The sequence below is a fragment of the Lathyrus oleraceus genome, chromosome 4, assembly GCF_024323335.1.
Source record: "Lathyrus oleraceus cultivar Zhongwan6 chromosome 4, CAAS_Psat_ZW6_1.0, whole genome shotgun sequence".
NCBI lineage: Eukaryota > Viridiplantae > Streptophyta > Magnoliopsida > Fabales > Fabaceae > Lathyrus > Lathyrus oleraceus.
In genome coordinates this window covers 295,359,843-295,376,427 of record NC_066582.1, presented here as the reverse complement: position 1 = coordinate 295,376,427, position 16,585 = coordinate 295,359,843, and the positions used below count along the sequence as shown (strand labels likewise).

Below are 16,585 nucleotides of genomic sequence, written 5' to 3'. Positions count from 1 at the left end.
CGGAGGTGACATGTAGGATTGGGATAGGCCCCGGTCCATTGGGTCCATTAGCCTCTCCAGCTGGAGGATCAGTCACCGTCTCTAGTTGAGCAGGGGGATTCCTCTGTATCATCTGCCTGAGCTCTTGCTGTCCCTGAGCCACCCCTTGAACCACATCCATGAATTGATTCATGCGGATTTTCATCTCGACGAACTCTGCCTGTAGGCTTTCCATTACTCTCTGTTGGTTTCTGCGGGTATCGTACCGGTGAATGCCTGGGTCAGCTATCTTGCTGATTGAACACCAAACAAACTGAGAACACTGTGGCGGTACCTGTTATGCAAGACATGCTAATGAATATGTAAATGCAATGACATGTTTATCAATTCCAAAGGTATTCTACCCCCTTGATTCCAGTCTCTCAATAGATAAACGATGTAAAAAAAAAGAAGACTAAGTCGTTGATGAGAACCAAGAAAATTCTGACTAGAATCAAGTAGAAGATATAAACCCCACAGAAATGGATAAACATGTGTGAATGATTATGAATGCAAAATGATGTGATGCAAAATGATGTGAATGCAGTGCAGTGGCATGGGAATCAGGATCGCTGTATTTGCTTGAACATCTGTCAGGTTGCACTGTCTAGAGAGAAATTAAGAGCACACCAAACAAAGGTCATAGGATGGATCATGTTATCCTTAATATCAACCACCCATTTTGGTGGATTATGGTTTACACCTTATCAACACCCAAGTTTCATTGATATTAAGGATACCTGATCGGATCAACCATGAATCAAAGGTTTGTTGCAAGTCACGAGCATGGAGTTTAGGTTAAGAACCACCCAAAAGGAGTGTACTAAGGTTTAAACCTGCCAAACATGTTCTACAAAAAGGTTTCCATAGTCATAATCCCATCTTTCGGATATTATCGGAGGAACGACTACTCGTATTCCAAAAATATTCTCAAGAGAGACTCTTATGAGTGTAGTATCGCGTAACAATCGTATCAAATCTTACACTTGAACGAATTTTGCACTACGCCCTACGAATAGGCCAAGATGAGTTTGGTAAACTAAGGTCCTCGGCTTCTAAGGTCTATATTGGAAAAAGTAATGTCTAACCACAACTTACTTGTGTGACATTATTGATCTCAACATGACCTCCACCAAGTGAATGGGCTTGCAAGTCAACTTGCTAAGGAATAACTCCACACAAGTCGACAAGACTATGCCATTCTCCTATCCTAAGTGCACTCGAGTTCGGGTATAGAACTCATCTCACAAAGATCACCAAGCAGTCATAGCCAGCCAACAGATACAACAATGATATGTACACAATGCAATAAGGTAAAGCAGGTAAATAAATAATTGTACAAAAGCATGAACACCCAATAAACAAACAAACTACAAAAGCTAGGAGGGACTTGCTTAGGGAAACTGGGTCCCCAGCAGAGTCGCCAGCTGTCGCAACCTGAAAAATACAGTGTGCGAAAAAACAACCGGCGAAAGAAAATGATAGAAGAGTCGCCACCGTGCGTTATTTATCCCAAATGAGGGAAAGGAAACGCTCGAAGTAAACCTGAAAAGAGGAAAGGAAAAACAAGGTCTCGCAACCAAATCTTGGGTTCGGGAGTCGGTTATGCGAAGGGAAGGTATTAGCACCCCTACGCATCCGTAGTACTCTACGGGATCCACTTTTGTAGTTCTTGTCTAAAGGGTGTGAGTTTATCTTGTGTTGTTTACTAAAAAAAGGGGTTAAATGAAAATGACTCGCGCGGATGTCGCATCCACTGCATACGTATCTCATCTGAATATGAGAATCAGAGTCTTCGTAGCTCGGCTGACCTATGGGTTGGGGGGATGTGTGCTCGCTAAGACATCGCGTCTTATGCCTACGTATCTCATCTGGAATGAGAATCAGAGCAAGCCGTAGTTCGGCTAACTACGGGGTTATGGATTATGTTTTGGGGCGGACGACGTTACTACGCAATCTACCGGATGCTAGACCTTTGGAGACTTACTCACCTGTAGTAGAAGGAGTAAACGTGTGTTTAGGAGAAGAAAAATCAATGAAGGATTAGGGTTTGGGATGCTCGTGCAAAAGGCAGTCCTTGACGAAGGAACCGCGCTACCTGCGGGGATACGAACACATACAAAACAAACATGTATAAAGTAAATGTGCCAACAAGGCAATCAGAATAAATCTCCCAAATGGTATCCCACAAGCAAAGTGGAATATCCAGCGAGCTATCCCTGCAAAAGTCATGTGAGCCTTCACAAAAACTCAACAAAAGGGTTAGTGAAAGATAAGGATTAGGAGAAAACATGCTATGACAAACGTAAGTCAGATTAGAGCAAAACAGTATGGTTTTTCATGGATAACAGTATGGTTTCAGAAACCTCAAACCCTGTGGCATACACTTCAGAAATTAAACGATTAAGCATTCAAGGCATTATTTATACATTCATACATAATTATGAACCCGTGGGCAAAAACCTAATGAAATTCATCCATCATACCTCAAACATTCAGAGTATTCAACTTCAAAGCACAAAGGTAATGGGAATAAGGGCAAACCTGATTGGAGAGATCGGTTGAAGTCAAATGGCACGCCTGGATTTGCAAACCAATATTATTGTTTGCTTGAGCTGAAAGTGTGTGAGTCAGAATGAACCTTTCAGAGTTGCCTGGAGGTTGCTCTGAACTCTGTTAGCTCTTCTCTCACTATCTTTTTTCCCAGGGTTCTTCTCTCACAATCTTTTTCCCAGACAGGGTAATGGAAATAGAATGGCCTTTTGTTTCACTGAAACTCTGAATTTATAACTTGATTTTTGTGGACCTGTGGGCTCAAATGAGAGAGGTCCAAGTCCAAGATTTTTTCTTTTATTTATTTATTTATTTATTTTATTATTATTATTATTATTTATTTTTTTTTTTCGTTTTTCGTTTTTTCGTTTTTTTTCAAAACACGTGGGCTTCGCCTAGCGAGCATGACAGCTCATGAACAAACCTTTGCTCCTTCAAGATTAACGTTTTGACTGACGAATAGACCCCTGTTGGAAGTAACTTAAGTCTTTCCCTTGTGTTGACTGATCATCTAAATAGAGCCCACAAAGTGTCCTGGATGATGTTCAAGCTTCTTGGATCCGATTCCGATTGCCATGATGAAATGCAAATGTTAAATGACCTAAAAATGAATGCATGCATGAGGTGTAAAGCGTATGCTTCCAGGAAAAATGAAGGGTAAATTTTGGGGTATTACATTGATGATTGATAACAAGTGTGTAATCAATCTTTCCAAGAATCCAATGCTGCATGGGAGAAGCAAGTATATTGAGACTAACTATCCCTTTCTAAGAAATCAGGTTTATAATTGAGTGCTAGAAGTTATGCATTGTAGCACCCAGAAGCAGCTAGCAGATGTTGTGACAAATGCAATCAAGACTGGTCAATTTCTCCGCTTGAGGAATGGAATTGGTGTTGTTAGTAGTATCACACATTCTTCTCATCTTCTTTTCCATATAGGTCTCGCCTATTCTACTCTAATAAGTTTTCTATTATGTTCTTTCTTTTTTATCTTTTATGTTACTATTTTCTCTCATAGGGTTTCAATTTCAACCTTCTTAAATCTCTCATAGTAGTATCACACATTCTTCTCATCTTCTTTTCCATATAAGTCTCGCCTATTCTACTCTAATAAATCTTCTATTATGTTCTTTCTTTTTTATCTTTTATGTTACTATTTTCTCTTCCAATTACGTTTTTTATTGCACTTTTCTTCTCAATCTCGCATCTCTTATGTTCTTTTTTTCATCTTCTCTAATCTCTCATCTCATATGTTTTTTATATATTTTATTATAATATCTTTGATATTATTTTATGCTACTATTTATATTTCTTTTATTTCACTTTTTGTCTAATCTGGTTTTTTGTATATTGAATGAAACGTTTTTGTCTAAATATGATGAATTTTGATGTTATTTAGTAATATATGAATGACTAAACACAAAGTTATGTCGTTATTTATAGGAGTGTATATGGCTCACTAAAAATATTATAAAAAACCGAGCCAACCGAACCAACCCAAACCGCATTGATTTGGTTTGGTTTGGTTTGGTTTTATTTCTAAAAGTCAACCGAACCAAACCGAACCGCGTGCTTTTTTCTCTTGCGGTTCAGATGATTTTTATTGCAAAAACCGCCCAAACCGCACCGCGAACACCCCTACAAAAAGGACATCAACGTGTATTTAATATTCTTACTAACACATGAATCTTTAACCCTTTTCTAAACTATATTTAAGACTTATATCTTGACGAAACTTGGTAAGAAAGGAAGTATCATCTTATTTTGTCCATGTTATATAATTTAGTTTTCTTAATATTCTTTACTAAACTTGAGCATAAAGTACAAATCAAAGTAGTAACCACCTTAAATGTACTTCATTCAAATACAATAATATAGAAATTTAAAGAAGGTACAAAATATCAATCCAAAACAATATTGAAAGCATCCCACACAAACATTAGAAAATAAAAACAAAAACCTAAAGAAGCATTCGAATGAACTAACAAACATTAGAAAAGAAATAAAATACATTCTAGTAAAATAACAAACCAATTGTACAAATGAAAATAACTAGACCACACTTCTGCCAAAAATCAAAGTCTTGATTTTGATAAGCGTTGATTTAACATCTATCATATTGATTCTTGCTTCAGGTGAATGTTCACAACAATTCAGGGCTAAACCAAAAATAGATGACATGTGTGTCAATATCTTATCCATTTGTTGTTCTCCGTTCTGTTGGATTAAATTAGAATCCAAGACTTCCAAAATTGAATTAGGCAATGATCCACTGATCCATGTTTTCAAACTTAGATCTCCAACAAATATATCATCAGTTGGTTTTCTTCTTGTGAAAATTTCCAATAGCATTATCCCATAGCTGTACACATCTCCTCTGATAGAAACAATTCCTTCGGATCCATATTCTGCGTGTGTGTATATATATAGATAGATTTGTTAGGATTAAAAATATAACAAAAGAAAATGCTAAGTAGAAGGGATCAAGAAATGACCTGGTGCAAGGTATCCAATAGTAGCCAAAGTATCTGTATGAGTTTTAGATTGTCCTTCATCCATGAGCTTCGCAATACCGAAATCACTAACATGTGCAACCATATCTTCATCCAGCAACACATTTGTAGGCTTTAGGTCACAATGAACCACTGGTATTGGAGAACCATGATGGAGATATTCCAATGCAGATGCAACATCTATCATTATATTTAACCTTTGCATGAAATTCAAACAATAGTTATTTGAATATAACCATTTGTCCACACTTCCATTTGGCATGAACTCCATCACCAATGATTTGAAATCAAGATTTGAACAACTGCTAATAATCTTAACCAGATTTCGATGTCGTAGATTTCTCATTGCATTGCATTCTGCATCAAAGGTTCTTGATTTTTCCTCTGACTGCAAATCAATTACTTTAACTGCAATCATCTCACCATCGGGAAGCTTTCCGTGATACACAGAGCCAAAGCCACCCCTTCCAAGTAAATTATCCTCATTGAAACCATTTGTTGCTTGCACAAGTTCATAATAAGAAATTCTTCTTGGAGCTCCTAAAGTAGATAAACCCTTTTCAAGATTATTTTCAACCTTTTTCCGTTTATGTTTTAAAAGTATTATGCTTGCAACAACCAAAATGGTTGACAGTACTATGGGAAGTATGCATTTCATTAATAGCTTCTTTGTCGTTGAACTTTTCTTAACATGTTTACCACCACATGGAGGAACTTGTAGGCGAGGATTTCCGCAAAGTGCTTCATTATGCATAAAAGACTGGGATGTGAAATTCTTGAAAGGTCCACCATCAGGAATCTCTCCTTGTAAACTATTGTATGAAAAGTTGATGTTTTGAAGATACAAAAGTGATGTTAAAGATTTTGGAATAACACCAGTTAGCATATTTTGGGATAAGTCCAAGGAGATCAAGCCTACCATGTCACCAAGTAATGTGGGAATTGGCCCATAGAATTGGTTGTGCGCGAAAGAGAGATTCTGCAATGTTTTTAAGAAAGTGATGGTTGTAGGAATTTTGCTTGAAATATGATTTTTTGAAAGATCTAATAATACAATTGCTCTCAAATTCCCAATCTCAGATGGAAGATTACCAATGAAAGCATTAGAGGACAAATTTATCTTTAAGATATCTTTGAGACTCCAAAGAGAGGAAGGGATCTTAGAGGTAAAAATATTATATCCTATGTTTAAAGTTCTAAGAGAAGTCATATTTCCCAAACAAGATGGTAAAGAACTAGAAAGGCTATTATGATCTAGATACAACTCACTCAAACTCTCCATTTCACATAGCTCCTTAATAAATGATCCTTGTAGTCCATTGTAGCGAAGGTTCAATACCTGAAGTTTTTGTAACCCTTTGAATGTACTAGGTATTGGTCCATTTAAATTATTCCCAATCAGAGAAAAACTTAACAAATTGCTCATGTTTCCAATCTCTAAGGGAATATTACCGTCAATTCCGCATGAATCTGCAACAAAGTATTCTGAAGTTATGTTTCCAATTGACCGAGGAAGATTGGGTAATATTTGATTCTCCGATAAGAGTAGATATTCCAAATATCTACAACTTGTCAATGAAGTAAAGAATCCAAGAGAATCATTAATGGTCAAATCATTGTGATCTATAATAAATGTGTTGAGGAACTTCAAATTTTCAAAAGGATGATTGGACAAAGTTCCACTGAAAGAGTTGTAACTCAATTGTAATTCCAGAAGCTTAGAAGCGTTGAATATGCTCACTGGAATATTTCCAACAAAATTGTTATTATTCAAGTGTAGTACTTGAAGTCTAGGAAGATTTGTAATAAATGGTATTATACCGGAGAGATGATTCTGTTCAAGATACAAGAAAATGAGTCTTGACATGTTGAAGAGTCTGAAAGGAATAGAGCCATTAAAGTTGTTGTTTGATAATGCTATAGCCTCAGGTTGATTAAGATAACCAATCTCCTCAGGTATTGGACCTGAAAATGAATAAGAAGTAATGTTGATGAATTATAAAAAAAAAAATTGAAGTGGGAGCAAATTTGACATCCTCTTTAGGTTTGTGAATTAGAATTAGGATTTAATTGTATCAATAAATTCTTTGTTCATTATGGAGAAACTCCTAGACTTATCCATCCTCTATAATTATAACTTCATTTATTCATTATTTATTAAATTTAGTTAATCTTAATTTGTGTCCTATATGTTAAGAGCCGAATCTTGAACCACAAAACTAGATGTCCTATTATTTTTGTCATAATATTCTTTGTTCCCTAGGACATTAGCTCTCTCTAGATAAAAGCAAAAGAAGTGTATCATCAAATAAAGAAAAACATATATTTTTCTCCAAAAAATTATGTATACGTACTCGGTGGCGGCTACTCAAAGACACCTTTTATTAGGAGACAATAATACTATCAATTAACTACCCAACATCTCCTCTACAAATCATTAGCGCTATTAATTTTGTTTATTGACCAAATAAATTTTAGGTTTAATATTAATGTTTTTGTCTCGTTTGTTAATCACATGGTTGATTTCAATCCCTTAACTTAAAATATTTTATATTGGTTCTTTAAGTTTTTAAAACGCATCATACCACTCATTTTTGTTTAAATTAATTTAGAGACGATTTTTGAGTTCTTCATCTCTAATTAGATAAAGGATGATATGTTTTAAAGAATTAGTGTGTGGTTGGTTTTATATTGAAAAAAATTGATTTTGAATTATCTGATGTTAAATTGATTTTAATTAAATGTGAGTTGAAGATAAAATTATTTATTTTTAAATAAATTTAACACAAAATTTTAATATAAAAATCATGTTTAAAATATTAAGTTACAAATTTTAGTTATATGCACAATCAATTTAAGAGGCAGAATTAATTTTACTTTATAAGAATGAAACACTTCAAAATCATTTTAAAGAGAAACATGTATGAAGAATTTAATACCTTCAAATAGGGACGTTTGAGGGCGTAGGTATGGATTTGTTAGATTTTATGGTGTTTTGGATGCATAGATGTTGGCAACTTAGATGGACAATATTTTTTTTTTTTGGAAATGACCAGCTCTTTGTTAATCTTGTAATATTTAATAGAAAAGAAGGTTACGTGGAGCACATGGAGCTTAACGGAAGGACATCAGATTTACCGGACAATTGGATAAGGAAAGGCTACGGGAGAAAATAAATATGAAGTTAGGGTTGGAGAATGTTCATACGCAAATGCACTCAAGAAAGAGATCCATAACGCTAACAACACGTTGCACAATAAAGGATCGGAGGGGTATCTCCTTTGGAGCAAATCTTTGCTTCTTAAAAGACAGGGAAGAGGGAGAACTAGCTGAGTTGGTCGAAACAAAAGCTTCGTGGCTGAGTCAATGGTTCAAGGAGATTATGAGGTGGGAGCATAATGATGTGGATCAGGGAAGGGTAACTTGGTCGAGAATCTTTAGAATTCCATGCCATGCATGGAACATTAATTTCTTTGATTTTCTTTCAAAACTTTTTAGTTGTTATATCTGTGTGAATGATTATACTAGAATGCAAACTGAAATGAAGTTCTCAATGTAAGTTTACAATACTAAGGTGGTAGAGGATGCTCTTGGCCCCTTGAGGATTATTCTTATGGCCAAGAAGCACCTCAAATCGAGAACCTCTCTTCAGGTGGGGGTTTCGATGCTTGATTTTAAGGCGGAAAGCAACAGTCAGCAGAACAATAGTTTGGAATTTGGAAAAGTTCCTCTTACGCGGATGGTGTTTGCAATGTTAGGTTGGAATCAAGGGAGCATATAAAGTTAGCGATTGATTTGAAATTAGAAAAGGGTTGGAATTCACTTAGAAGTAAAAAAGTCTGAGATGTACATGAGCAACATCTCTAGGAACTTTAAATTTCCAAAAGCATAACTGGGCAAAGTTTTAATTAATGCATCGTTACTTAATTGTAATGCAATGAGGTTAGAAGCATTCAATATACAATTTGAAATCATTTTCAACAAAAAAAATTTGATTCAAGTGTAGAGATTGCATGCGAGAAAGATTATATTCCGTATTAGATGGAATTTTACCTGAGAGGCGATTTTGTTCAAGCAGCAAGTATTTGAGTGATGATATGTTGAATAATTTTAAAGGAATAGATCCACTAAAATTGTTCTCTAGTAGTATTAGGAACTCAAGTTTGTCAAGATAAGCAATCTCCTCGGGTATTGGACCTGAAAATAAATAAGAAGTAATGATAATGAATTATATAACTTTTTAGTAGTGAATTTAATATGACAGTATCAACTAGGCCACATTAACACTATGAATTAACTATGAAAATTGTTGTTTAAAAAAAGTACATGAATATTTTTCATATAACAATTAAATTACATAAAAGATAAGAATAATAATTAATATAAGAGAAAGAGGAAAACCTGAAAAATTGTTAGAAGATAAATATAAAGTTTCAAGTAAAGATATGTTTGAGATTTCTTTAGGTATGAGGCCGGACATCTTGTTGTCATTAAGAGACAAATTGTTCAATTGATGAAGTCGTCCGATCATTGGTGGAATGGTTCCTTCAAGGGAGTTATGTCCACAATCCAAGTGCTCTAACTTAGACAAGTTGTATATTGACTGAGGGATAAAACTACTGAAATGGTTAGTGTTGAGATCTAAATGTTGAAGATGAGATAAATCTCCTAAAGCCGGAGGAATTGCTCCAACAAACTCGTTAGTGTCGAAAGATAGAACCTTTAATCGTCGCAACCAACCTATCTCTTTGGGAAGTTGGCCACCAAAACTATTGTTGGAGAGAACAAGTTTAACAAGAAAGGACAAATTCCCTAAATTTGGAGAAAGAGTGCCTCTAAGACCCATGTTTGTGAGATTCAAACTGTTGACTCTATTGTGTTTCTTATCACAACTCACACCAACCCAATTGCATACAGAATAGGAGGTAGACCAATTATTAGCCAACATACCATATGGGTCTGAAGTAATGAGGGATTTAAATGCTAGAAGAGCAGATTCATCGGTTCTAATATTTTTTATATTTGAAGTTGTGCAAGCAATGAAACAATACAGTGAGAACCAAAAGAGAAAGAGATAAGAGAATAGATTCCTCATTTTGTAGTGTATGATTGAGAGATGAGGCAAGGGACTCCTGAGGATATTATATTAAGGTTTTAAAAATAATTTTTATAGTGTTATATATTTTTGTATAAAAAAAATTTACAAAAAATTTTTTCATAAAAACTTTAAATAAAAATTTGGTTTAAATAATTATTCTTAAAATATTATTTTAAATATTTCATAATTTTATCGAAACTTTGAATATCAAATTTAATAGAAAAGAAAATTTCGTGGAGCACATGGAACTTAACAGAAGGGCATCAGAGTCACCAGACAAATACAAAGGAAAAGTAAGATATGTTTTCATTGGATAAGGAAAGACTACGGGAGAAAATAAATTTGAAGGTACTCGACGTGGAAACACTCATCATGCCGGCTCCATAATAATGAAAGAAGTTGAAAATAGTTGAGAGCGTATTAATTAAAGGGTTGAAAAACATACATTTAATAGCCTTTGCGAATTTCACCATACACCTCCTATTAATACTTCAATCCTCTAATTTCACCTCTACGCTGTCCTTAAATAAATATTTAGATGAGTTGATTTTAATAATAAAATTAGTATCATTTATTAAAATATCCTTATTTATTATAATTAATAGAGTAATTAAAAAAAAGTAAAAATTTATAAATAGGGATTTAAATAATAAATATTGTATTGGTTTTCTAAAAATACATTTATTTTAAGACATGTAAAAAGTCCAAATAAAATATTTTTTATAAGACCAAAAGAGTAGTATTTTTAATTTAATATCTTTTGCGAATTTTACTATTTGTAAAAGAATTTCGTGTTACCGAAATTTTATGTGATGTATATAAATTTTTATCGGATTTTTTTAAAAGTGGGTGTAAAAAGCATATTTTTTACTTCTGTATTTTATAAAAAAACAGGTGTGAAATCATATAGTATTTCAGAAAACTATGATTTTATATCCGATCTTTGAAAAATCCATTAAAACATCAAACTTTTTTACATTAGATTTTTCAATTATACAGTATAAAATCATAATTTCCTAGAAAAACTATGAGTTTTATCGGTTTTTTCAAATATGCCTAAATATTACCGTCTATATCGGATTTTTCAAAAAATTCAATAGTGTTAAATTTTTTTCTTATAAAAATGAATTATCAAATTTTTCAAAAGCCCATAAAATTATCAAAGATATCGGATGTATCGAAAAATCCGGAACGAGTTTAATTCGTTTTTCTAAAAAAAACTAGTAAAAATTATACCAGACTTTTGGTATACACTATCAGATTTTTCGAATTTTACCGCAATTTCATTGGTTCTATCAAATTATTTGTTCCAATATTTTGATAAAATTTTGACAAAGACAACATAGATATTATTAAAATATAGCGGTGTGCCATGTATAATCAAGGGGGTGGCAAGAAAAAACCTCTTAATTTTGTATTAAAAGTTGAAACTGAGTAAATCAATTTTAGCAAAAAGATTTATTATTATGAGATCAAGATGGTAGATTTGTATTGCTTGGAAACAACAAAGTATGAGATTGAAAAGTTCACCGAAGTGAACGATTTCGGTCTATGATTCTTGAAGATGGAAGTATTACTGGTTCAACAGGATTGTTTAAAAGCGTTGAAGGGAGACACAGCCATGAACGTTGTGTTAAAGGATAAAGAAAACAATAAGAACGCAATAAAATTGGTTATAAACTGTTATTCTTTATTTTCTCTTTGAGACAACATTACAAGTGTTACAGAATAGCAAATAATCCCTCTCGTCCTAATTAGGATTTGCGTTATACAATAATGAGAGATTAATATGTTATTTATAAGAAAACTAACATATTAAACTAAGAGTCTTTTACACACAGACCCATTACACAAGCTAACTTAGAGAATAAAGTAACTTAAACAATTGAGCATAAAAAACATGTCAAATTCGACATGCTAACAATCCTAGCATACTTCGACTACAACATTTGAAGAAACTTCGACAACATGCTAATGATCCGGTCGAACTAAGAAGTTACCCTTCGATCTTACTGAAGTTCAATCTAATATCTCACAAATCTTCATCTTTGAGAAAAAACTCTATAACATCAAAAGAATAAACTAGATTTCTCCATGTCGTTTTATCAATTGCATACAGTGGTTATCATGGAGAGACTTCATTTCATCATCCATGGCCTTCGGCCATTCAGTCTTATTTCGACTCCTCATAACTTCCTTATAGTCTCTAGGTTTTTCATCTAGAACCTCACTTGCAAAGATTAAGACATAAGCTATGAGATCTGCATATCCAAATCTTTGAGATGGCTTGATGACTCTTCTCGACCTATCTCTTGCCAATAGGTAGTACTCGACAGTTTTCTTATAACTTCCTTATATGTAATTCTTTAATAAATTTTTTTTTTGTAATTTAAATATAGTATCTTTTATCTTTAGAAAGTGTTGCTTTTCTGTAAAAGTGTGTTATGTAATTATTTAATAAAAATAATTTTGTAATTTAAATATAGTATCTTATCGTGTTATGTTTAAAAAGTGTTGCTTTTCTGTATAAAATGTGTCTAAATATCATATTTTTGTAAGTGCGTTGAATTTCAATTTCTTCAAAAATTAAAGTGATAAGGCCCGTGTTTATCGATTTCTATCTAACTATGTGCCAACTAGAGCCCTGTCCTTCTTAGTGACTAACTATAATGATGAAAAGTCAATTAATCTATTTGTTTCATAATAATTGATATAATTGACTTATTCATTCTAAATTGCTAAGAAATTGTTATGATTATCCTTTTTAGTCTTTTACTTTCTGGCAAGGTATTTAATCATGTCATCTCTATAACAATGAAATTCTATTAATTTCCTTGTTTCTTAATAATTTATATAATTGATTGATTCATTCAGATTAATAAACAAATATATTTATTATTTTTTCTATTGTATATCAAGTATTTATCTTTATTATAAATTAAATTAAATTAAAATATATTTAATTTGAAGGAAGGGAAGAAGCATTAATAGGTGGGTTGAAAAAACACATCTAATATTATATTTAAAATTGAAATGAGTGTATCATCTTTTGCAAACGGATTATTTATTTTCTGAACGACGGAATATAAAGCAAAATTAATTAAATTCTTAATTCAAACTGATATAATATATGTTATTTGAAAATGGAAATGTAATTCTTTATTCATAAAAAAATTAATCATTTTTTTAAAATTATAATTTATAATTTTTTAAAGTATAATTTATAAGTATCAGAAACTTAATTACATTACTAAGTTATATGAAATACAAAATAAATGTTGATAGGGTTTGGATTTAATATCCTTGAGTTCATATCAAGGTAATTAAAATTAGATCAGAAATTAAATCGGTTTACCTATGGTTCAAAGTTTTAATGTTAGATTGGAGTTGGACCTCATCGAACAGGTTATAGGTAAATAAATATTTATTACTTATATAATATTAATAATGCACGTTAGATTGGAGTTGGACCTCATCGAACAGGTTATATAGGTAAATAAATATTTATTACTTATATAATATTAATAATGCACGAGAATAACTATATTTTTAAAATGGTATGCAAAATTTATTATTAATTTCATAATAATTAATACTTAATAGTTTTTATTTAAATTTGTATAGCTTTTAATATATTTAAAATTCAATTTTTATTATTTGAAAATATTTAAAAATTATCAATAAAATAACACAAAAGTATTTAAAAAATTTTGAACCTCTTTTTATTTTCAAAAAATATAATTTATAAAACTTTAACAAGAAGTTAATCAAAATTTAAAATTAAAAGTAATGAATTATAGGTTAGGTAGACTTAAAACTTCCATTTTAATATAATCATGATAATAAATTAATAATCTAATATATATTATGTATTAATTTAGAAAATTCATTTTCATTCATCAAAAGAATAAAGAACAAGAGAGTCCTTTTTATTTTAGTTTTCTATTTGGTTTTTCGCCATTATTGTGTACAAGAGTGATTTGAGAAGAAAAATAAAATAAAATAAAGTAATATTTTGATTCAAAATAAAGTCCTTTATATTATTTTTTATAAGTGAAAAGCAAAATGATACAATGAAAAACAGAAAACACAATTTGAGATCTAAAATCTCTCTCTGCAGTTTTTGAGATTGAAGTTTCAATAGTAAAAGGAAACAAATAAAATTTCATTTGAGAGACAAACCTTTAAATGTTGTGGTTGAATTTGGTTTAATGTTGAACTTTCGTCACTTCCAAACAAGACTTTTCCATGCAAGACCCCATCCATCTTTAAATATCATGGTTAAATGTCCCAAGCTACTGAAATAATAAGACTTAGCTTTCAATCTTAAAAGGGAACATTAAAGGCACTGCTATGCTATATTGACATTTTTGTTTGGAAAATAAGTTGCGAGGAACACATCAACAAATAAACAAAATTGTATTAGACGTGTAGAAAAACTCACAGATGTGTTTATTTTAGATTGGCTGGATGTCTCGTATGACTAATTTCCTATCTGGTTGTCCCTCTTCACTTTGTATGTGGTTCATATCATAAGCATTTGTATAGTATTTTAGGGTCAAAATTTGGGTTTTATGTATTTAAGTCTCTTCAATCTCGTAGAGACGAAAATAAGGCCAAAAGTCAAAGGTTCTTGTGTTTATTTACACGTCTTCTTCAACAAATTACTTCAAACTTTGAGCAATCTAATCAAAAGACATTCAAGAAAACCTTATTTTGAGTTCATATGATCATCCATGTACCTTGAAATGCAAGAAAAATCCAAGTTGCACAAGTTTATTTCAAGAGGTTTGACCATAAAGTCAATATTTGAAGTCAAAGTTTAAAGAATCACAACTTCTTCAATTCTCAATATTTTTTAATGCTTCTTTTCGAATATGACTCTTCTCGACATCCTCTACAACTTCTCTTTACATGACAAGATCCAATTGTGCTTGGAGAATCATCAAAAGTCTGGAGATATTATAGGTCATATGTGGACTTAGTAAAATTTGACCTATTTTCAACTGACTTTTTTCTCAACTTTCAAGGATTATAACTTCTTCAATTTTGAACGTTTGAGGCTGATTCTTTTTGCAGAATATCATTTGAGATGCCATCTACAATTTTTCTTTAAGAATCAAAGTCAAATTAAACTTGTAATGCCATGGAGTTCTTTGAAACATTACAGATCATTTTTAGCCACTTAGAATTTCGAATTTTCTAAGTTACATTACTAGATTTTCGTGCCAACTTCAACATGCCATAAATTTATGCTCAAGCATCAAAATACAACATTTCTTGACACATTGTAATCTTTGATATGATGTCAACACATTGGAAGAAGAATGAGATCAAAAAGGCTCCTGACAAAGATTCCTCATTGAGTTGAACATGGTGACTTGAAATTGAAGAAGTCACCATGATCCGAATTTTGAACTTCACTAATCTTAATGGAAAGTCAAATTACCACGTGTTTTGGATCTAAACATGTTTAACCAAGTCTCCAGAAGTTAATTGACTCTTAACGCACATCATTTGGCTAAGTTTCTATGGATGGCAAGTCAAACTTTCCACACATTCTGATCAAATTTGTTTTGCACGAATTGAGCGTCATTCCACACGTATTTGGATCCCAACACATTCCCTATAAATAGAGCAATATATTGCATTCATTTCCAAGCTTTTGAGAGCTAAGAAATCTCTGCTTCAATCTGAATTTTTTTCATAAAATTGAACTATCGCGTTTTGAATTCCAACTTGCTACAATTCAATTTATTGACTTCATTAGCATCTTCGATCTTCTCCGAAGATTTTGAAACAATTCACAATCTCTAAGACCGTCTGAAGTTCCCTGACCAGATCGAGCTTCATCAACTTCTGATCATCATTTGGACAAGGTAGTTATGAGCATCATTTGAACTCAAGTTAGTTACCACAATGTAGTTCTTCACTCTCTGATGCTTTCCCCTAACTTATCTGGGGTTGATTGATCGTGTTCATCATTTAATTTAATTTTTTGTGGCTTGTTTGCTTCTGAAACTTCTCTAAAATTCTCCATGCTCAGTTTAGATAAATGAATTTTGAGCATAAGGTCGAATTCGTGATGAGGAGGAGATCACATTGGTGTTAGTCTTATATTTTGAATTTACCAAACGATAAAACTCCGGTGAGGGATCATTGGGAAAGATGACTGGAGTATTTCAGGTCATCTGAGTTTGACCATACACGTTGGCAATTTGAAATGTTCTAATTGGTCCGTTTTGAATTAGATTTCGTGTTTAATTTTTCTAATTTCCATCGTGCGCCATAGGCAGAGGATTGTTGGATTTGCCACGTCAATTAATGAGTCTAGATCCAATGCTCCGTGTTTTTTCTTATTTTATTTATTTTTCTTTTTCATTTTAAATTGGTTTTTCTTTTA

At 32.3% G+C, this 16,585-nt stretch overlaps 1 protein-coding gene across 3 annotated transcripts; it reads right to left on the bottom strand.

Annotated features, from left to right (window-relative positions):
- Positions 1 to 4,405: 4,405 nt before the first annotated feature.
- Positions 4,406 to 10,189, bottom strand: LOC127075197 (probable LRR receptor-like serine/threonine-protein kinase At3g47570). Of its 3 annotated transcripts, XM_051016675.1 has the most exons (5): positions 9,486 to 10,189; positions 9,138 to 9,281; positions 6,906 to 7,049; positions 5,067 to 6,824; positions 4,406 to 4,979 (listed from the first exon to the last, which is right to left on the bottom strand). In XM_051016675.1, exons 1-5 carry the CDS (start codon positions 10,177 to 10,179, stop codon positions 4,624 to 4,626), a joined length of 3,096 nt encoding a protein of 1,031 aa, XP_050872632.1. In that variant the 5' UTR covers positions 10,180 to 10,189; the 3' UTR covers positions 4,406 to 4,623. The 3 variants fall into 3 exon arrangements, with proteins under 3 accessions (XP_050872632.1, XP_050872631.1, XP_050872633.1); XM_051016674.1 differs by having other exon boundaries at positions 5,067 to 7,049; XM_051016676.1 differs by lacking the exon at positions 9,138 to 9,281 and having other exon boundaries at positions 5,067 to 7,049.
- Positions 10,190 to 16,585: the final 6,396 nt, after the last annotated feature.